At 46.2% G+C, this 22,004-nt stretch overlaps 1 protein-coding gene across 1 annotated transcript; it reads right to left on the bottom strand.

Annotated features, from left to right (window-relative positions):
* Nucleotides 1–472: 472 nt before the first annotated feature.
* On the bottom strand, nucleotides 473–21,467 carry LOC136573690 (olfactomedin-4-like). The gene is made up of 5 exons (XM_066574953.1): nucleotides 21,411–21,467; nucleotides 19,257–19,406; nucleotides 9,189–9,401; nucleotides 8,920–9,073; nucleotides 473–1,407 (listed from the first exon to the last, which is right to left on the bottom strand). The coding sequence occupies exons 1-5, from the start codon at nucleotides 21,465–21,467 to the stop codon at nucleotides 584–586; spliced, it is 1,398 nt and encodes a 465-aa protein (XP_066431050.1). The 3' UTR covers nucleotides 473–583.
* Nucleotides 21,468–22,004: the final 537 nt, after the last annotated feature.

Below are 22,004 nucleotides of genomic sequence, written 5' to 3'. Positions count from 1 at the left end.
CCTCATTCTTTATAATTCAGTGTTCATCCAGGTAGAAATCCTATTTTCCTAGGTCTTAATGACTATGTAGGCCTGTGCATCCATTTTTTAATTTCTCCAATGCATCAAAAATAAAAAATAAGTAACTTTGCAAATGGTTTTCATTAAAAATATCGGTCCATTTTATATCTACAGCTTTTATCCGGACCCCTTTATTTCCACTGTAACACCCTGCAAACAAACCTTCTTAAGCTTTTCCTACATTCATACTCCCTTCATTCTGTACCCTATTTCATTTGGTAGATTAGGAAGAAGTAGGAGACAGAACTGTAGCAAGAAGTATAACTACAGGATCAGACTACACAGGGTTTATTTGTTGTCTGTTACCATGGAAACACATTTATGGTATGTTAATTCTGATATGCAGAATTAATTGCCTTTATAGTTAGCACAGAATCGACCATTATCCCGCCTTTCATTGGGCACATGATGGTTTCATAGTTGTCCGGTTTTGACCAGATCATGTCATCATTCATTGTCCTAGTGGGAAATATGGAAGACCTACATTGTCATGAACACTCTATGGAGATGTGGACTTATATGATTATATTTGAGATTTATCTTCTTGGGCAGATGTAAAATAGAGGTCGTAGTTGACCAAGTAGCCATCATTGTACATGTACAGCTTACGGTCGTTGGGATTGTAAGACAGACTCTGCACGTTCTCCTTTGGTTTTTCCAGGGGAATTTTCAGCCACCCTTCCTTATTAGTCTTTGTATCATACATGTAAAATATCTCTTCTTTTTTTGTACTGAGGGCCCTAGTGACATACAAGACACCACATGCCATGAATGCGTTGGTGGCTGCAGGCTTGTACTGGGCAGTGGTCCAGGTCTGCTGTACTGCAAGAGTTAAGGGATCTATTTTACTGATGACAAAGTTGCCAGCATTTCCTTCAGTAGAATGAATTGCCCAAAGGCCTTCTTCATCACTGGCCATGTCAATGTCTTGGTAAGTTGAAGATGAATAGCTGAAGCGGTTGTTGTAAGCAGCATTAGGGAAATTAACACTTAGTTCCATTGTATTGAGCTGTGGATTGTATTTGCATAATTTTCCAGAGTTGTAGCAATTATAGTACATTGTTTTATTAAACATGATCATTCCACCTCCTTGTCCGTAGTTTGAACTACTGAAGCTTCGGTCAATGTTTTGTAGATAGATGAGAAGATCATTGTAGCTAGGGTAGACACGTAAATAATTCATCATCCTTGCATCTGTATTCAGAGGAGCCACCCACTGTATGTTCTGGTCAGCTCCAGCCAATGAATCTGATCCCCATCCTCCAGATTTGTAGTTGAATCCGTAATAGTTCAATTGTACTACAAATGGTTTGCTGATGTTCGTAATGATTCCATGTTGGCAGGTACCTGCACAATAAAATAATCAAATGTGTCAAATCAATCAATCCATCAAAGCATAAAGTTGGCCCCACATAACTAGTCAACAATACCGAAGAAAAAAGGAACTAAAGTCTTCTCTCCAATAAGCACTCTTGCAGGAGTCTCTTAAACATTTTCGACCCCAAGACAGCATTAACATTGGGCCCTACCATTTAATCAGCAATGATATTTTGTTTCATCAAATCAATCAATCAATGTGTTCCAGCATTCTGCTTAGACAACAATGGAGACTGCAATGGCCCAGCAGAGTCTATCCTGACAGATGCTATAAGAGGTTATGAGGAGCCAAAGAGACATGTGTGTCAGTACAGTACCACAGCCTATTCATAAGGGGAGAAACCATGGTACTCGCAACAGTGGGACAGTAGTTTGTCCCCTTAAGTGACAAGGACAAACCACACCACATATGTTCTTGGAAGAAAAACTTTGTGACACAACGCCACATTTTATTTAGAGGGAATACATTTTGAAGCCTGGACTTAAAGCTGTAACAAATGCTTGCAGGGTGTCCTGTAAGGTATTGTTAAAAATGTCCAGCCCTAGCTCTGATAGGTGCACTCTGTCACATTAATATAACCATTTGCATTATAGCTCTATTTGTTTATGGTCCACTCCCCCACTCTGTGTTTGCAAACTTTGCAATGGCCCTGTTGCCTTTTTTCTGGATCTCTTCACAGATATAGCACAGACACTGCAAGCCACCACTTTCTTCTTATTGAGGGCCATACGATTGCTAACCTGGGCCACCTTACTAGCCAACAGTTAAAGTCTGTTTGTATTAGGCTTACTAGATTGACCCAATGTTCCAAAAGTGGTTGTTATGAACTTCTAAATCTGCTTGGTTAGATGATTATTTAGAGTATCACTTTGTATTTGGAACAGATATCTAATATAAAAAAGCCTACAGGTCTCTCTCTGTCTGTCTGTCTATCGCTCACTCTCTGTCTATCGCTCGCTCTAGTGCTATCTCTGTCTATCGCTCTCTTTGAGTTTCTTTGTCTCTCTATCGCACTCTCTCTGGGGTTTTTTTGTCTCTCTATCACGCTCTCTCTGAGTTTCTTTGTCTCTTTCTCTCTCTCTTTGTGTTTTTTTCTCTCTGTGTCTCGCTTGCTCTCTTTTTCTTTCTCTTTCTCTGTCTCTCTCTAGAGAGATCTCACGCGTGCGGTGTATTGGGTAGATTAATTAACTGGTTATGCTGTTTTGCTTAGCAACCCTTCACTCATTCCAGCACATGGCTGAGGCACAGCAGCGCTGCCCATAGACTTAACATTGTAACTTTCAACCCGACCAACAGGCCCCTGAATGTATTAAATTCACATTTGGAGGTTTTATGGCGTTGGTGAGCATGTGTATCATCTAATGACACCAACATCATACACCAAAGTTACAACAAAGGGGGCAGAGAGTGGTGCAAGAAAAAGCATGCAAGCTTATATATATTAGATAAGCTGCAGTGACTTTGTAGTTGTAAGGCCTGACTGGCCTCCCCTCCGTGGCTGTCATTTTTTTTGTTAACGTAGCTGTCTGAGGGCTTTTTGCGAGACGAGTTGTATTTTTCAATTGTACCATTTAATGTACCATCTAATGTACTAAAAAACTGTAACAAATTTCTAAGTGCAGGGAAATGGTGAAAGAAACCCTGTACTTCTGCCATCTTGGGGGAAAGTGGGGGGTTTTGTTTTTACATCATACATACTGCAGCAAAAATGATATGATAACTTTATTCTTTGGGTCAGTACAATCACAACACCAAATTTGCATATGTTTTTTTTGTACTGCTTTTAAAAAGTAAAATATTATTTTTGAAAAATTATTTTCTGCTGCCATCTTCTCACAGCTATTTTTTTTCCACTGATAAGTTGGATGAGAGCTTGTTTTTTTGCATGACGCCCTTTAGTTTATATTAGTACATTTATGAGAGCATATGACCTTTTGATCACTTTTTAATACATTTTTTTGGAGATGGGGTGACTAAAAAAAAGCACAATTCTGGCATTGTGTATTTTTTTTTCTGACAATATTACCGATGCAGAATAAATATCTCATTACTTTTTATAGATTGGACTTCTATGGTTGCGGTGAAGTCAAATGTTTTATGTTTATTAGAAATAAGGGGAAAGAGTTTCTTATTTTTAATATCCTTTATTTTTTTATAATAAAAAAAATAACGTAGTTTTACTTTTTTAGTACCCTAAAGGATTTTAAATTTGTGTTTGTTTGATCACTCATATAGTATAATGCAATACCATAATATTGCATTATACTGTATTCTGACAGGCAGACATCAGTGACAGCCTTTGGGGCCTTCAGAAGGCCCCTGGCTTCCCACCTCACAATCATATTGTGAGGAGACCATTCAGGACACCCAAACATTGATTAGGGCATTTAACAAAACATCTTCATTTACAACCATTTCCTTTTTTGTGTTCCATCTAATTTACAACCAGATTAAAAATCCATGAATGCGGACATGGAAAAAGTAGGCTACGCGTTTCAAACACCATAAATTATGTTCTTACTCATAGCAGTGTAACAGCAGACAGCAGGTAAGCATCTAAAGCAAATTCCATACATTAAGGTAGGCAGAGAAAAAAATGCTGTTTTACATTCAGATATGTGGTTGCTCTATGGGGCTAAGTTCTTTCCATCGGTAGTAAACCTTTACATGGCTTGGTAGGAGGAGTGTCATCTGTATACAGCCCTGGTTACATTGAATCAAGTTTGCACATGAGCTCACCCGCAGACACCACTTGTCCAACAGCTACACAGAGCTGTTCTCAAGAGCAAAAAGATCCATAAATCATCTTGTAGATACGGTTAAAGCGAGTCTAGCACCAAGGTGAGCAACATGCTATAATGAAGGATGCTTTATGAAATGCATAACTAGTGTTTATGGTTCATTTTAGAACATTTTAACTATTTCTTTGAAGAGATTTATGCCAACTATTTGATGAATTAATTTGCCTATACAGACTTGTATTTGCTCTGGTCTACAGCAGGCAAATGAGAGCCTGTAGCGTCGCGGTCTGTTCTCCTGGCATCAGTATTCACATCCTGGGTGCAATGATGCTAGGAGGTCAGAACAAAGACGCTGCAGTGTCTGATTGGCTGCAGTGGTCAGGTGACTTGTATTGCCGTCAGTTTCCACCAGGCGGACAGCAGAGCAAGATTACTGGATCCCTGCAGCAGAGGACAGGTGAATACAGCTCTGCTTGTTATTTTAAACCAATTGGAGCTATTGCTAAAATATTGCATAGTAACCTGACAACTCCTTTAATGTGGAAGTGACTTGTCTTTTCTATCACCTCCCAGTTGTGCAGTATATGCATTTTTAAGTGGTTTTAATGCTAATGTATTGTGTACAATAATAGTATGATTTGTAATTTGAGACATATTGATTGTCTATTGCACTGCATTACGCTATTTGCACACTATTCTTCTTATCTTATTTTTTTGGGAGGCTTACTGTACATGATAGGGGTTAGAGATGAGCGAGCACCAAAATGCTCGGGTGCTCGTTGCTCGAGTCAAACTTTTCGTAATGTTCGAGAGCTCGTTTCGAGTAATGAACCCCATTGAAGTCAATGGGGGACTCAAGCATTTTTGTATGGGACAGATGCTCCGCATAGGTGATGACTTGTGAAACACCAGAAAACATCAGAAAGTCATGGAAACACCACAGGAATGGATAGGGAAGGGCAGGGGCAGCATGCAGGGCTGCATCTGAGGCTCCCAGGTCCCACTATTAAGCCAAAATGGGGGCAAGAGTCTGGCAGTCACCCCTCTAACAATTTACTTGGGACAAACCCTCATTAGCAAGGCACACGTGCTGGCACATCTTAGCTAAGCACCACACTACCTGCAACCAAGGGCAATCGCTGCCTGCGGGTGACACCGCTGCCTCTTCTCCTGGGTTACATGCTGCCCAACCCCCCCCCCCCCCGCACGACCCTGTATCCACAGCGCACACAAAAGTGTCCCTGTGCAGCCTTCAGCTGCCCTCATGCTAGACGCTCACTTCATAGCCACACCACCCTCATATCTATTTATAAGTGCGTGCTGGATGAGGAGGAACCGGAGGCACACACTGCAGAGGGTTGGCACGGCCAGGCAGCGACCCTCTTTGAATGCTGTTGAGAATGGATGATAAATTGACGTACGATCATCATTCCAATCCTGTGCTACCTCAGCCACAAAATTGTCAGGAGCCGCAAACATGGGCATAAAGGGGACTCAGGTGCCAGGACTTCTAAACATCTCCACAATGCAGCAATACTCTGTGTGGGAAGTATGTGAGCGGGCCCTGGGTCAGCCTCTGTCCCAGCCTCCACCTTATGTGACCCAAGGTGCCACGAGTTACATAGCAATGGGGTTCTTGCACGGATGATCAGGACTGTATAACTTTCCCTATAGAAGTGTCTGCATCCCTAAACTCTGCGTTATGCACTGCAGACACAGAACGGTATAACTGAACTAGTTTGCAGTAGGCTAGGAAATGTTAGAGTGCAGTTTCACAGTGAGAGCTGGTTGTGCAGCACTGCAGCCTGAGAACGCTATTACTGAAAGGCTGGGAACAGGCCTAGATGCGTAATACAAAAATTGATGCACTACTGCTTCCAGCAAGCCACAACTATAATGCACACGGTGAGATGTAGCCCTAAGAAGGACCTTTGTGGTTCTTGCACGGAGGATCAGGACTGTATAGTGTATAACTTTTCCTATAGAAGTCGCTGTGCCCCAACACTCTGTGTCTAATGTACGGCTTGAGGGACAGTTAGGAGGGAAAGCCTCATGGGATCTGGGAGCTTTATGTACATGATGGATGGATGATATATCACCATCTATGGAGCCGCATGGGATCTGGGAGCTTTATGTACATGATGGATGGATGATATGTCTCCCTCTATGGAGCCTCATGGGATCTGGGAGCTTTATGTACATGATGGATGGATGATATGTCTCCCTCTATGGAGCCTCATGGGATCTGGGAGCTTTATGTACATGATGGATGGATGATATGTCACTCTCTATAGAGCCTCATGGGATCTGGGAGCTTTATGTACATGATGGATGGATCATATGTCACCTTCTATGGAGCCTCATGGGATCTGGGAGCTTTATGTACATGATGGATGGATGATATGTCACCTTCTATGGAGCCTCATGGGATCTGGGAGCTTTATGTACATGATGGATGGATCATGTGTCACCTTCTATGGAGCCTCATGGGATCTGGGAGCTTTATGTACATGATGGATGGATCATATGTCACCTTCTATTGAGCCTCATGGGATCTGGGAGCTTTATGTACATGATGGATGGATGATATGTCACCTTCTATGGAGCCTCGTGGGATCTGGGAGCTTTATGTACATGATGGATGGATGATATGTCACTCTCTATGAAGCCTCATGGGATCTGGGAGCTTTATGTACATGGTGGATGGATGATATCTCACCCTCTATGGAGCCTCATGGGATCTGGGGGCTTTATGTACATGATGGATGGATGATATGTCACCTTTTATGGAGCCTCATGGGATCTGGGAGCTTTATGTACATGATGGATGGATGATATGTCACTCTCTATGGAGCCTCATGGGATCTGGGAGCTTTATGTACATGATGGATGGATGATATGTCACTCTCTATGGAGCCTCATGGGATCTGGGAGCTTTATGTACATGATGGATGGATGATATGTCACCCTCTATGGAGCCTCATGGGATCTGGGAGCTTTATGTACATGATGGATGGATGATATGTCACCTTCTATGGAGCCTCATGGGATCTGGGAGCTTTATGTACATGATGGATGGATGATATGTCACTCTCTATAGAGCCTCATGGAATCTGGGAGCTTTATGTACATGATGGATGGATGAAATGTCTCCCTCTATGGAGCCTCATGGGATCTGGGAGCTTTATGTACATGATGGATGGATGATATGTCACCCTCTATAGAGCCTCATGGGATCTGGGAGCTTTATGTACATGATGGAGGGATGATATGTCACCTTCTATGGAGGAGGTTTTCTGGTTAACCATGATATGTTACAAAGGTCATTACTGGGTCAGATGAGATGGCAGAGAGTGAGTTCTGCCCAGTGATGGACTGGTTGGCAGCAGCAGATGATTGGCTGAAGAAAAATGTCGGGAAATGCCTGTGTTTGTAAGGCAGAATCTGGTGGCCTGACAGTGGCTGGTGATTGGTCCAGAGGAACAAGCTGAGAGGAGCAGCAGTGAGATATGGAGGTGCAGAGATGTGGGCCATCATCATCTGGAAAGGAAGCAGCATCCCGCCCGCCCTCCCGTAGATTTGTCATGGTGTAGTTAATGGGGGATTGTCGCCCGCATTAGGCGGGTGGGCAGGTAAACTTGGGGAGAGTTTGGTGGTGGTAAACCATAACATGAACTGTTATGGTTATTGATTGGTTAATAAGCTTGGGTCTGTAAAACAGAGTTTACAGCAAGTGTTCTGGTTAATATTGGTTATATTTCTCCCCAAATGTTTGTAACCCCGTTAATAAACACCGCGGCCTTCTTTATCCAATATTGGTGTCTGTGTCGTTTATTTAAGAGTTTGGTAATGTTTTAATAAAGCGTAAGATCCTATGCACTGCACACACAGAACGGTATAAATGAAGTCGTTCGCCGTAGGCTAGGAGATGTTAGAGAGTAGTTTCATGGTGAGAGCTGGTTGTACAGCACTGCAGGCTGAGAACGCCTATTACTGAAAGGCTGGGAACAGGCCTAGGCCCTAGATCCGTAATACAAAAATAGATGCACTACTGCTCCCAGCCAGCCACAACTCTAATGCACACGGTGAGATGTAGCCCTAAGACGAACTGTTGGGGTTCTTGTAGAGAGGATCATGACTGTAAAACTTTCCCTATATAAGTCGCTGTGTCCCTACACTCTGCCTTATGCACTGCACACACAGAACAGTATAGCTGAAATGGCCTGCACAGCCCTAGATGCTTAAAAAAAAAAAAAACATTGGTGCACTACTGCTCCAAGCCAGCCACAACAGTAATGCACACGGTCACATGTAGCCCTAAGAAGGACCGTTGGGGTTCTTGACGACAGGATCCTACTCTAACACTGTCCCTGTATCAGCAGCAGCACTTTCCCTAACATCTGCCAGTGTGTGCCTGAGGCGAGCCGCGGGCGGGACCAGTTTAAGTACTCAGCGGTCACTTGATCGGCCCAGCCGGGGGGGGGGGGGAGGAATGGCACGTCACAGCAGGAAGTTGTAATGCCTTTCCTGCATGTCTATAGGCTAGAAAATGGCGCTAGACATGTGGGGAAGAAAATGCAATTGACTTGAGTGCCGCGTGGTGTTCGTCTCGAGTACCCTAATACTCGAATGAGTATGAAGCTCAGACGAGTGTGCTCGCTCATCTCTAATAGGCGTATGTTCTGGTGAATGACTCCACTTGAGCACAAAATACCAACAAGCACCTACTGCTTTACGTACCGCTGTCCACTGGAGGGTAAGGCATTGGTTTTGTCTGGTTCTTTTCACAATTTTCCAGTCGTTTCTTCAGAGCTGCAATTTCTCTTCTGATGACCAAAACATTGTTCTTGTCGTAGACCTCCAGCTGGCTCACCGTTATAGAGAGGTTGCGGATCTATTGTGGAATAAAGAAAAAATAGTGATGTGGTTTATAGCAATTGGAAAGGGAAGGGAGAGGGAAATGTAGGTAGAACCCACAGTAAAGTAATAAGTGATGGGTATCGTCTCACCTCCACATATAGAGCTTCAATCAGAACGTTGGTGCCATTCATTGAAGTTTTCATCTGCAGTATCAGAGCCTCAATTTCTCTAATCTCCAACTTCACCAGCTCGAAGTCCAACTCTGTGTATGAGATGCCTCCCATCTCCATCACCTCCACACGTTTGGTCAGGTTCACCAGCCGCTCCATGTAAATTATCAGTGTACTCTCATAATGGTGGATCTATGACATTAGTACAAGTCTGTTTAATGTTCGCCAAATACAAACTAAAGGACAAATAACTATATACCAATGCTGCATGTATAGCAGAGCGCTGATAATAGGCTTGTCTTACTCTGTACAATAATAACTGTGTACATACTCCCATTAGACACAGGTGTAGTACAGGTAGGAAGCAGTACAGTATATGTGGCATAGCTATAGAACCGTACAGTACATATAGCACACGGAGGGAGCAGTTCAGTACATACATGCATAGATAGAGAGCCATAGAGCACACATGACACATGGAGGAAGTAGTATAGTTCATGTACAGTAGTACAGGTAGAGACATGAGCGCCCCATCTATGAGGTGAGTTGAGCATTCTGCCTCAGGCGGCACCCCTCTCTACATGCAAAGTGCGGCAATTTCACTGCCTGCATTCCGGCCCATACTGGTAATCTGCCTGACTGGACAGATAGCCGGTGTGATGCGCTGCTACCTGGAATCAGTGGGCTGCTGGCGCGCTCCGCTGACCCTATGGCTGGATTTGAAGTTAATTGTATCCACGTCTTTCAGATATAGATACAATTAACAGTCGACTGCCCGGTGCCTTCTATGTGATGCAGGCATGTGGTGATGACATTGTGCAGCCTGCATCATTCCATAGGAAATCAGGCAGGGGGTTGGTGGGAGGCATCAAGGGATCATGGGGGGAGGTAAGTGACTTTATTATTTTAATATGGGCGACAGTACCGCAACCGCTACAGGGGACTTTATGGCTACTACTACATAGTACATTATGGTTACTACAGTGAACATTATGGCTGCTACTACCGGGGGCAGTATGGGTACTTCGTGGGGACATTATGGCTACCACAGGAGACATTATGCAACTACTACAAGGTACAATATAGCTATTGCTACTGGGGAAATTATGGCTATTTATTATTACAGAGTGACAGTAAGTCAGTGTTCAGACCCAAAGAGAAATAAATCCAGGTCTCTGTGATTAATTTCCACAGTTGAACATTGACAGATACAATAGTATCAAAATTATGATACTAATGTTAATTCCTGTTCAGCATTCATAACATCGGCATTACATAGTACTTATGTCATAATTTTCCCAAGACGGGATGTTTTCAAATGAGCCCCCTACATAAACTGGTTAGGCTTCATTAGAGAACCTGGGAATGATTTACAGCGTATGCTTTATGTAAGCATGTGTCAACAGTCAGACCAATATTCATGTAGTACAGGTAGATGATAGTACAGTACATGTAGTACAGGTAGAGAGCAGTACAGGAGATGTACTACAGGTACAGAACAGTACAATATGTGTAGTGCATGTAGAGAGCAGTACAGTACATTAGGTACAGGTAGACAGCAGTACAGAACATGTAGTACAGGTATAGACCAGTACAGTACATATAATACATGTACAGAACAGTACAATATGTGTAGTACAGGTAGAGAGAACCATGGTACATGAATAAGAGGTAGAGAGTAGTATATGTAGTACAGGTAGAGAGCAGTACAATACATATAGGATAGGTAGAGAACAGTACAGGATATGTAGTACAGAGCAGTACAGGATATGAAGTACAGGTACAGAACGGTACAATATGTGTATTGCAGGTAGAGAGCACCATGTTACATGTATTAGAGGTAGAGAGCAGTACATGTAGTACAGGTAGAGAGCAGTACAGTACATATAGGATAGGTAAAGAGTAGAGATGAGCGAGCGTACTCGTCCGAGCTTGATGCTCGTTCGAGTATTAGGGTGTTCGAGATGCTCGTTACTAAAGGCGAGCACAACGCGGTGTTCGAGTTACTTTCACTTTCTTCCCTGAGAAATGTGCGCGCTTTTCTGGCCAATAGAAAGACAGGGAAGGCATTACAACTTCCTCCTGTGACGTTCCAGCTCTATCCCACCCCCCTGCAGTGAGTGGCTGGGGAGATCAGGTGACACCCGAGTATTAAAATCTGCCCCGCCCGCGGCTCGCCACAGATGCATTCTGACAGAGATCAGGGAAAGTGCTGTCTTGCTGGAGCTGCTATAGGGAGAGTGTTAGGAGTTATTTTAGTCTTCAAGAACCCCAACGGTCCTTCTTAGGGCCACATCTGACCGTGTGCAGTACTGTTGAGGCTGCTTTTAGCAGTGTTGCGCAATTTTAGTTTTTTTTTTTGTATATCGGGCATGCAGACCATTGCGTCCTCAGTCTGCAGTCATTTTACAGAGTATAGGGGCAGTACTGGTGAGGCAGGGACAGTGGTACAGGGAAAGAGGTATACTGGCTATATAGGCAGTGGGCTTTTTCACAAAAAGTGGAAAAATATACTATATTTGGCCTGCCTGTCAGTGCCTTCCGTTTATAGCGTCTCTGCTGGGGGTAGTAGTTGATGAATTAATACCCAGCCTTGCGCATAATTGTTTCCTGCCTCTGCAGTGCGTTACGTACGCAAAGTCAGCCTCCAACCACAGGCCAATAAGCGGCACATTTAATTACAGCGTTCTGTTTCTGCTAATCTCGTAATACACCATGCTGAGGGGTAGGGGTAGGCCTAGAGGACGTGGACGGGGGCGAAGACGCGGAGGCCCAAGTCAGGGTGTGGGCACTGGCCGAGCTCCTGATCCAGGTGTATCGCAGCCGACTGCTGCGGGATTAGGAGAGAGGCACGTTTCTGGTGTCCCCGGATTCATTTCACAATTAATGGGTCCACGCGGTAGACCTTTATTAGAAACTGAGCAGTGTGAGCAGGTCCTGTCGTGGATGGCAGAAAGTGCATCCAGCAATCTATCGACCACCCAGACTTCTACGCCGTCCACTGCTGCAACTCTGAATCCTCTGGCTGCTGCTCCTCCTTCCTCCCAGCCTCCTCACTCCATTAAAATGACACATTCTGAGGAGCAGGCAGACTCCCAGGAACTGTTCTCGGGCCCCTGCCCAGATTGGGCAGCAATGGCTCCTCTCCCACCGGAGGAGTTTGTCGTGACCGATGCCCAACCTTTGGAAAGTTCCCAGGGTCCGGGGGATGAGGCTGGGGACTTCCGGCAACTGTCTCAAGAGCTTTCAGTGGGTGAGGAGGACGATGACGATGAGACACAGTTGTCTATCAGTGAGGTAGTAGTAAGGGCAGTAAGTCAGAGGGAGGAGCGCACAGAGGATTCGGAGGAAGAGCAGCAGGACGATGAGGTGACTGACCCCACCTGGTTTGCTAAGCCTACTGAGGACAGGTCTTCAGAGGGGGAGGCAAGTGCAGCAGCAGAGCAGGTTGGAAGAGGCAGTGCGGTGGCCAGGGGTAGAGGCCGGGCCAGACCGAATAATCCACCAACTGTTTCCCAAAGCGTCCCCTCGCGCCATGCCACCCTGCAGAGGCCGAGGTGCTCAAAGGTGTGGCAGTTTTTCACTGAGAGTGCAGACGACCGACGAACTGTGGTGTGCAAGGTTTGTCGCGCCAAGATCAGCCGGGGAGCCACCACCACCAGCATGCGCAGGCATATGATGGCCAAGCACCCCACAAGGTGGGACGAAGGCCGTTCATCGCCTCCGGTTTGCACCACTGCCTCTCCCCCTGTGCCCCAACCTGCCACTGAGATCCAACCCCCCTCTCAGGACACAGGCACGACCGTCTCCCGGCCTGCACCCACACCCTCATCTCCACTGTCCTCGGCCCCATCCAGCAATGTCTCTCAGCGTAGCATCCAGCCGTCGCTAGCGCAACTGTTTGAGCGCAAGCGCAAGTACGCCGCCACGCACCCGCACGCTCAAGCGTTAAACGTGCACATAGCCAAATTGATCAGCCTGGAGATGCTGCCGTACAGGCTTGTGGAAACGGAGGCTTTCAAAAACATGATGGCGGCGGCGGCCCCACGCTACTCAGTTCCCAGTCGCCACTACCTTTCCCGATGTGTCATCCCAGCCCTGCACGACCAGGTCTCCCGCAACATTGTACGCGCCCTCAACAACGCGGTTACTGCCTAGGTCCACTTAACAACGGACACGTGGACAAGCACAGGCGGGCAGGGCCACTATATCTCCCTGACAGCACAGTGGGTGAATTTAGTGGAGGCTGGGACCGAGTCAGAGCCTGGGACCGCTCACGTCCTACCCAACCCCAGAATTGCGGGCCCCAGCTCGGTGCTGGTATCTGCGGTGGTGTAGTCTTCCTCCACTAAACCACCCTCCTTCTCGTCCTCCTCCTCCTATGCAACCTGTGTCTCGCAATCAAGATATGTTAGCAGCAGCACGTCGCCAGCAGTAGGTGTCGCGCGGCGTGGCAGCACAGCGGTGGGCAAGTGTCAGCAGGCCGTGCTGAAACTACTCAGCTTAGGAGAGAAGAGGCACACGGCCCACGAACTGCTGCAGGGTCTGACAGAGCAGACTGACCGCTGGCTTTCGCCGCTGAGCCTCCAACCGGGCATGGTCGTGTGTGACAATGGCCGTAACCTAGTGGCGGCTCTGCATCTCGGCAGCCTCACGCACATGCCATGCCTGGCCCACGTCTTTAATTTGGTGGTTCAGCGCTTTCTGAAAAGCTACCCACGCTTGTCAGACCTGCTCGGAAAGGTGCGCCGGCTCAGCGCACATTTCCGCATGTCCAAGACGGACGCTGCCACCCTGCGGACCCTGCAACATCGGTTTAATCTGCCAGTGCACCGACTGCTGTGCGACGTGCCCACACTGTGGAACTCTACGCTCCACATGTTGGCCAGGCTCTATGAGCAGCGTAGAGCTATAGTGGAATACCAACTCCAACATGGGCGGCGCAGTGGGAGTCAGCCTCCTCAATTCTTTACAGAAGAGTGGGCCTGGGTGGCAGACATCTGCCAGGTCCTTGGAAACTTTGAGGAGTCTACCCAGATGGTGAGTGGCGATGCTGCAATCATTAGCGTCACCATTCCTCTGCTATGCCTCTTGAGAAGTTCACTGCAAAGCATAAGGCAGACGCTTTGCGCTCGGAAACGGAGGCGGGGGAAGACAGTATGTCGCTGGATAGTCAGAGCACCCTTGTGTCTATATCTCAGCGCGTTCAGGAGGAGTAGGAGGGGGAGGAGACAGCTTGGCCCACTGCTGAGGGTACCCATGCTGCTTGCCTGTCATTCTTTCAGCGTGTATGGCCTAAGGAGGAGGAGGAGGAGGATCCTGAAAGTGATCTTCCTAGTGAGGACAGCCATGTGTTGCATACAGGTACCGTAGCACACATGGCTGACTTCATGTTAGGATGCCTTTCTCGTGACCCTCGCGTTACACGCATTCTGGCCACTACGGATTACTGGGTGTACACACTGCTCGACCCACGGTATAAGGAGAACCTTTCCACTCTCATACCTGAAGAGGAAAGGGGTTCGAGAGTGATACTATACCCCAGGACCCTGGCGGACAAACTGATGGTAAAATTCCCATCCGACAGCGCTAGTGGCAGAAGGCGCGGCTCCGCGGCCCAGGTAGCAGGGGAGGCACGGAGATCAGGCAGCATGTACAGCACAGGCAGGGGAACACTCTCCAAGGCCTTTGCCAGGTTTATGGCTCCCCAGCAAGACTGTGTCACCGTTCCCCAGTCAAGGCTGAGTCAGCGGGAGCACTGTAAAAGGATGGTGCGGGAGTACGTAGCCAATCGTACCACCGTCCTCCGTGACGCCTCTGCTCCCTACAACTACTGGGTGTCGAAGCTGGACACGTGGCCTGAACTTGCGCTGTATGCCCTGGAGGTGCTTGCTTGTCCTGCGGCTAGCGTCTTGTCAGAGAGGGTGTTTAGTGCGGCTGGGGGAATCATCACGGATAACCGTATCCACCTGTCAACTGATAGCGCCGACAGGCTTACACTCATCAAGATGAACAAAGCCTGGATTTCCCCAGACTTCTCTTCTCCACCAGCGGACAGCAGCGGTACCTAAGCAATACGTAGGCTGCACCCGCGGATGGAAGCATCGTTCTCTATTACCATCAAAAACGGGGACCTTTTAGCTTCATCAATCTGTGTATTATATTCATCCTCCTCCTCCTGAAACCTCACGTAGTCAAGCCGAACGGGCAATTTTTCTTAGGCCCACAAGGATCAGTCATATTGCTTTTGTAAACAATGTTTATACGTTTCAATTCTCATTAAAGCGTTGAAACTTGCACCTGAACCAATTTTTATTTTAACTGGGCTGCCTCCAGGCCTAGTTACAAATTAAGCCACAGTAACCAAAGCGATTAATGGGTTTCACCTGCCCTCTTGGTTGGGCATGGGCAATTTTTCTGAGGTACATTAGTACTGTTGGTACACCAATTTTTTTGGGCCCTCGCCTACAGTGTAATACTAGTAATTTTTATGGGCTTTGCCTGCACTCATGCTACAGCAAGGTGTGTGGGGTTGGCCTACACTTTTGCTACATAAATGTAACTGGGGCCTTGTCTATACTGCAACTACTGAAATGTGAAAGAGACTGTTATCTCCCTAAACTGCTGCAACGGGAATGTTACTATGGCCTGTCTTGACTGCTACTACTACTGAAATGGAACTAATACTGTGCTCCCCCTATACTGCTGCTTCGGAATTGTTACTGGGGCCTGTCTGGACTTCTACTACTACTGAAATGGAACTAATACTGTGCTCCCCCTATAATGCTGCTAGTGATATGTTACTGGGGCCTGTCCCTAATGCTACCGCTGAAATGTTACTAATTCTGGGCTCTGCCTATACCGCTGCTAATGCTATGTCACTGGGGTGTGGAAACAGAGGCTTCCCAAAGACATGATGGTGGCGAGGCCATTTACCACCAACGCGGTTACTGTTAAGGTGCATATAACCACGGACACGTGGAGAGGACACGTAGTGCCTCAAAAACATCCCCCTCCTCCTCCAACAATGAAAACCTTCTTGGCAAATACCTTTGCATTGGTCCGTCTGGTGGCAGTCCAAGAATTTCACCTTTAACGACACTACAAGAGAGCACCACCACCATCCCCCCACCACGGCCCACTTAATCCTGGCCACATTCCGAAAACCAACTAAATAAAACCGCGCTACTAGGTCCGCAGTCGCCACCACATTCCCACCAACGCGGTTACTGTTATCGTACATATTACCAGTCTGACTGGGGCATGCACTGTGGGCCGAAGCCCACCTGTATTGTATGTGACGTTAGCTCTGCTGAGCAGGGCACTGCAATGGGATACATTTATGTACCGCCGATGGGTTCCAGGGAGCCACCCATGCTGTGGGTCCACAGGGACTTCATATTAGGGATTTTTACCTGCCAGTGTCTATGTATTAAAAACCCCGGTCAGACTGGGGCATGCAGTGTGGGCCGAAGACCACCTGCATTTAATCAGACGTTACCTCAGCTGTGCTGGGCAATGCAATGGGATATATTTATGTACCGCCGGTGGCTTCCTGGGACCCACCTATGCTGTCGGTCCACACGGAGTTGTAACTGCATGTGTCTACTTATAAAGAACCCCAATCTGACTGGGGCATGCAGTGTGGGCCAAAGCCCACCTGCATTTAATCTGACGTTAGCTCAGCTGTCCAGGGCACAGCAAGAGGATTTATTTATGTACCGCCGGTGGGTTCCAGGGAGCCACCCATGCTGTGGGTCCACAGGGACTTCACATTGGGGATTTGTACCTGCCTGTGTCTATGAATTAAAAACCCCAGTCAGGTTGGGGCATGCAGTGTTGGCCGAAGCCCACCTGCATGTAATCTGCCGTTAGCTCTACTATCCGGGGCACTGCATTGGGACAAACTACAGGAGCAATACAGTGCTAATGAGACGTGCACAGCTACGCTAGCATTGGAGTCCACTGTAGGCCCGCGATTGCTGAGGGTTTGTGCAGAGGCCTATGTCCTGGGTGCAGTGAAAGTCCTTTTCCTGCCTAGGATTGCTGAAGCTGTGGGCCGAAGCCTATGTCGTGGGCGCGGTGCAAGTCTGCCATGTTTGGCCGGTCAGACCAATTTTTGGTTCATGTCTTGGGTTTCCTAGGACCCACCTATGCTGTTGGTGCAAACTTAGTTCCCATCGCGGTGTTTGACCGGTCTGGCACAAAGGCACTGACTGACTTAGCTAGAGGGCTATCGCCCCGCCCCTTTTAAATAGGGTCACTGCCTGGCCCTGCCAACCCTCTGCAGTGTGTGCCTCCGGTTCCTCCTCATGGCAGACGCACTTATAAATAGACATGAGGGTGGTGTGGCTATGAGGCCAGCGTGTGGCATGAGGGCAGCTGAAGGCTGTGCAGGGACACTTTGGTGTGCGCTGTGGACACTGGGTCGTGCGGGGGGGGGGGGGGGTTGGGCAGCATGTAACCCGTGAGAAGTAGCAGCGGAGTGTCATGCAGGCAGTGATTGTCCTTGGTTGGAGGTAGTGTGGTGCTTAGCTAAGGTATGCCTTGCTAATGAGGGTTTTTCAGAAGTAAAAATTGTTGGGGGGGGGCACTCTTGCCGCTATTGTGGCTTAATAGTGGGACCTGGGAACTTGAGATGCAGCCCAACATGTAGCCCCTCGCCTGCCCTATCCGTTTCTGTGTCATTCCCATCACTTTCTTGAATTGCCCAGATTTTCACAAATGAAAACCTTAGTGGAGCATGGCTGATATACAAAAATGCTCGGGTCGCCCATTGACTTCAATGGTGTTCGTTACTCGAAACGAACCCTCGAGCATCGCGAAAAGTTCGACTCGAGTAACGAGCACCCGAGCATTTTGGTGCTCGCTGATCTCTACTAATGAGCCAACAAATACACTAAGACAAGGTCCTGCCAGCTACAAGGAAGCCAGAAGATGGACGCTGGACCTGACGGGATGTGAGCGGGGGCTCTGTGTCTGGTTTTTATGGCTGCGTGCCCTGCCTTTTTTCAAGTTGCCGCTGAGTGTCCAACGGTCTCCATGGCAACTTGTAAACAATGCAGGGCCTGGTAACGTGAACGCAGTGTCACTAGACCACAAGACACGTTTCTTCTTTACAAAAATTGATATTATATCGCCTTAAACTATCGATGTTACCGATATATCGGACATAACAATATTGATGAAAAGTATCGCCAAAGCATTAGCCATATATCAATATTTCGATATATCGGTTTTCGACATCCCAACCTTAAGCAGGACCCTCACCCCTACTGTCTCCAACTGATTACTACATGTCGTGGTTTTGTTTCCCCTGCTTTGTATATATTTATCATTTAGAATTTTGGATGACTACAGATGACTTCACCTTGATACAAATGATATAAATAACCATTGTAGACACAAGCATAGTTACATGCAATAGTAGAGGATAGCTGGATCACGTTGCTGGACAATTGTTTTTAGCCTTAAGTAAGCTTGGTCTATTTCTTTTAAAATAATAATCTTTATATAGCTCTGTGGAATATGTTGGCGCTATATAAATAAGGATTATTATCATTACAAAGGAAATGGACCAAGCTTACTTAAGGATAAAAAAAACAAGGTAATACAGCTATTGTCTACTATGCTTGTGTCTACAATGGTTATTTATATCATTTGTATCAAGGTGAAGTCATCTGTAGCCATCAAAAATTCTAAATGTAGGGTACTTAAACCGGTTAATATTTAGAGGCGTTTCATTAAATGTGATATCTAAAACGTGGATGAGGAATGATAGAAAAGCTTATCAGTGCCTCCTGCTGGCACCTAGCACCTGGGTCACATGCCCCAACAGCCTCCCCTAACTACAGTCCCGGTAATAGCTTAAAGAAAATTCTAAAATGATTTGTAGATTAGTTTACATTTATTCTGATGTAGACGGACTTCAGGTTACAAAGTCGACAAATACATTTTTGCCGATTGGTTCGAGCACACGGTAAAGTCCATCTGATGTATAAATAGGCCACATTGTGTAATATCCGGGGGTCAGTATTATTTCTTTACCTTACTGATTTGCTTTTCAACAGAGATGGTCAAATTAAAGTTGGATATCTGCAACATCTCAAAACGATCTGCAGGAAAGGTGGAGTCTGGGAGGACAACAGAGCAGTGACAGACCCCCAGCTCATCCAGCGACCCCGTGGAGTTGTGAATCTGTTGAGACAGAGCAATAGTTATGTAAGAAATATCTGTTTTAGTCAATATAATATTTAACATTTTAAAATGCATGTCACATGCAGGTGATAAAGACAAAAATGTAAGGAATGAGCTATCAAAAAAGATGTAGACCCAAGTACATGACAAGAGGTGGATGCGAAGGTTTTGGTTACATCCAGGATCTGGGCCCAAGGTGGCCCAATGGCCTTGAGGAGACCAGTACAATAACTGACATGTGCTCGTTGGCGAGCCCTAAGATTTTGCATTGGGGCCAAATCAGAGACACTACCTTCATGCAAATACTATTGGTGATCCATCCTCAAGACCCCAGCCGATCAGCTGATCAGGCACCTGCTGTCAGCACTGCAATGCAGAGGGATTGGGGAGGAAGCATATGGCTTCCCCTTCTGTGTAGCGGCAGGTGCGTGTAATTGCAGGTGTAGCTGTCATTGATTTTAATGAAAATTTTGCCTGCAATTACAAGCGCTGCCCATTTCCGGGGATGGGTTAAAGCCAACTGCTTCCGCTCTGACCACTGTGTATTGCAGCAGACAATCCACTGATAGGCTGAGGTTGTTAGAGGCAGCCGATCAACTATTGAGGTCATCAATAGTATTTACGTGGAACCAGGGTCTGCCTTAAGGGCTCAGTCACACGGGCGTTTGTACGCGCGTCTGACAGCTGCGTTTGCATTCCGCATCAATATAGACACAATGCTTTGCAATGGGAGCGGTCACATGTGCAAATTTTTCATGCGCACAAACGCATGCGGCAAAAATTATAGGACACAACGATTCAGAGTTCTGTGTATGTGTGCTCAACGGGGCCGGCGGCAGCAGCGCCGGCCTGATGGAAAACATATACTGAAGATCGTGATTCTCTGCCACAGCTGTCATAGCTGTGACAGAGGAGCGCGATGTCCTCTCATTGAATTATATGGAGCCGGCAATACAGCCGGCTCCATTGAAAGCAATGGGCTGCCAGCAAGCGCTGTAGTAATTTTCGGGAAAGGGATTAAAATATAAGCGCTTCCCTGAAAACCATCCTAAAAAAGTGTAAAAAATTTTAAAAAATCTATATTCACCTCTCTGCAGCTCCTGGGGCTCAGCCGCATCCAGCCGGCTTTTCGCCTGAACTGCTCTTTGTAGTATTCAGCAGGCAGGGATTTAAAATCCCTGCCTGCTGTATGGGCTGCCTCTGATTGGCCGAGCACTGTAACCAATCAGAAGCGGCCCTTAGCTATTGAATGACAGCTGAGAGCCACCTCTTATTGGTCCCTGTGCTCAGCCAATCAAAGGCAGCACGCCACCGGCTTCGGTCACGCGATTTTTTGAGCGCATCAGTTATGCGCACAAAAAACGTGTGACAAAAGGCCTGTGTGACTGAGCCCTTAGGGATGTGCATTCTGTGCTACACTAATACAAATGTGTTGCGCTTAGGCCCGCACAAATATGTTTATGCCTGTGTGAAGGAGCCCTAAATGTTAAGCCATAATTGCCAATGACACATAGGCAGAAGCACATTCACGCGTGCATTTGCGCCTCATATTTTCGCAATAGGTGCTGCGTATTTGCACACGCATGTGCGTGTTTTACTGTACACTTATCCATGCTCTCATCCATTGAAATGGGCAATTAGTGCAATATGTGCTTTTCTCCTGTGTAAATGTGCAAGAAAATAGAACATGCTGCGTATTTCTTTGCACAAACAAAATGTGTGTGGAAAGTACACTTATGTGAAAAAAAAACCTTGAAATCAATGGGTTCTATTCACTGCGTATTGCATGCACACATTTTTGTACGCAATACGCTGAGCAAATACGTTCATGTGAATTTGGCCTAAGAGTTTTTAGATTCAGAGATTATATTACAGATAACATTTTTAATACTTGTAAATTAGAAAGTAAGAATATTTTTTTAAGAGGACGGCCGCCTGTACAAAAAAATGAGGTGAAGAGTTTTGATACATAGTGCACAGAAAGCAGGATCTAGTAGAACTTACCAAACTGGCGGCATGATTATGGCCAATGCCAAGGAGCAAAATGAAGAAGGTAATCATGGTGTCCTTCTTGTCATCTGTACAATCAGCTTGTGCTAACCCTCTATATATATAGTGAATGTGTATCCTCCACCCCTCCCACTTGGTATCGCCTCATCTTGTGTATCATTAAATAAACAATCCTGTGATTTATGATTGGAGAAATATTCCATATCACACGAGATATGGCTATCTGTACAATGATAATCATATACTGTTGCAATAAAAAGTACGTGAACAGTTTGGATTTGGAGTGAACTAATAACACACAAACAGTTGTACTCTGAGTGCAGGGAGAAAAAGTTAGTGAACTTCTGTGTCAATGATCGACATGATTTCTGCTATCTACAACTTAAATTGTGCATTTATTGTCTGTGCCCCGCTTTGTGGTGTTCGATGTTGATGTTAACCTGTAACTCTGAAAATCTTAATAAAAACTAATTAAAAAAACAAAAAAAACAATATAAACCACATTTCTTACCTATACTCAAAAAACGTCCTTCATACCTTCAAATCACTGGCAACAACACATCTCCTACCAAAGAGCTAACTTTTTAA

The sequence above is a fragment of the Eleutherodactylus coqui genome, chromosome 7, assembly GCF_035609145.1.
Source record: "Eleutherodactylus coqui strain aEleCoq1 chromosome 7, aEleCoq1.hap1, whole genome shotgun sequence".
NCBI lineage: Eukaryota > Metazoa > Chordata > Amphibia > Anura > Eleutherodactylidae > Eleutherodactylus > Eleutherodactylus coqui.
Note: the sequence above shows the minus strand (reverse complement) of the source record. Positions and strands in the feature narration are given on the sequence as shown.

Coding starts and splice junctions, on each gene's coding strand:
- LOC136573690 (XM_066574953.1), bottom strand. CDS start 21,467: ATGATTACCTTCTTCATTTTGCTCCTTGGCATTGGCCATAATCATGCC. Junction 9,402..19,256: donor TTGAAAAGCAAATCAGTAAG/GTAAAGAAATAA, acceptor CTAATGTCATAG/ATCCACCATTATGAGAGTAC. Junction 1,408..8,919: donor TTACCCTCCAGTGGACAGCG/GTACGTAAAGCA, acceptor TTTATTGTGCAG/GTACCTGCCAACATGGAATC.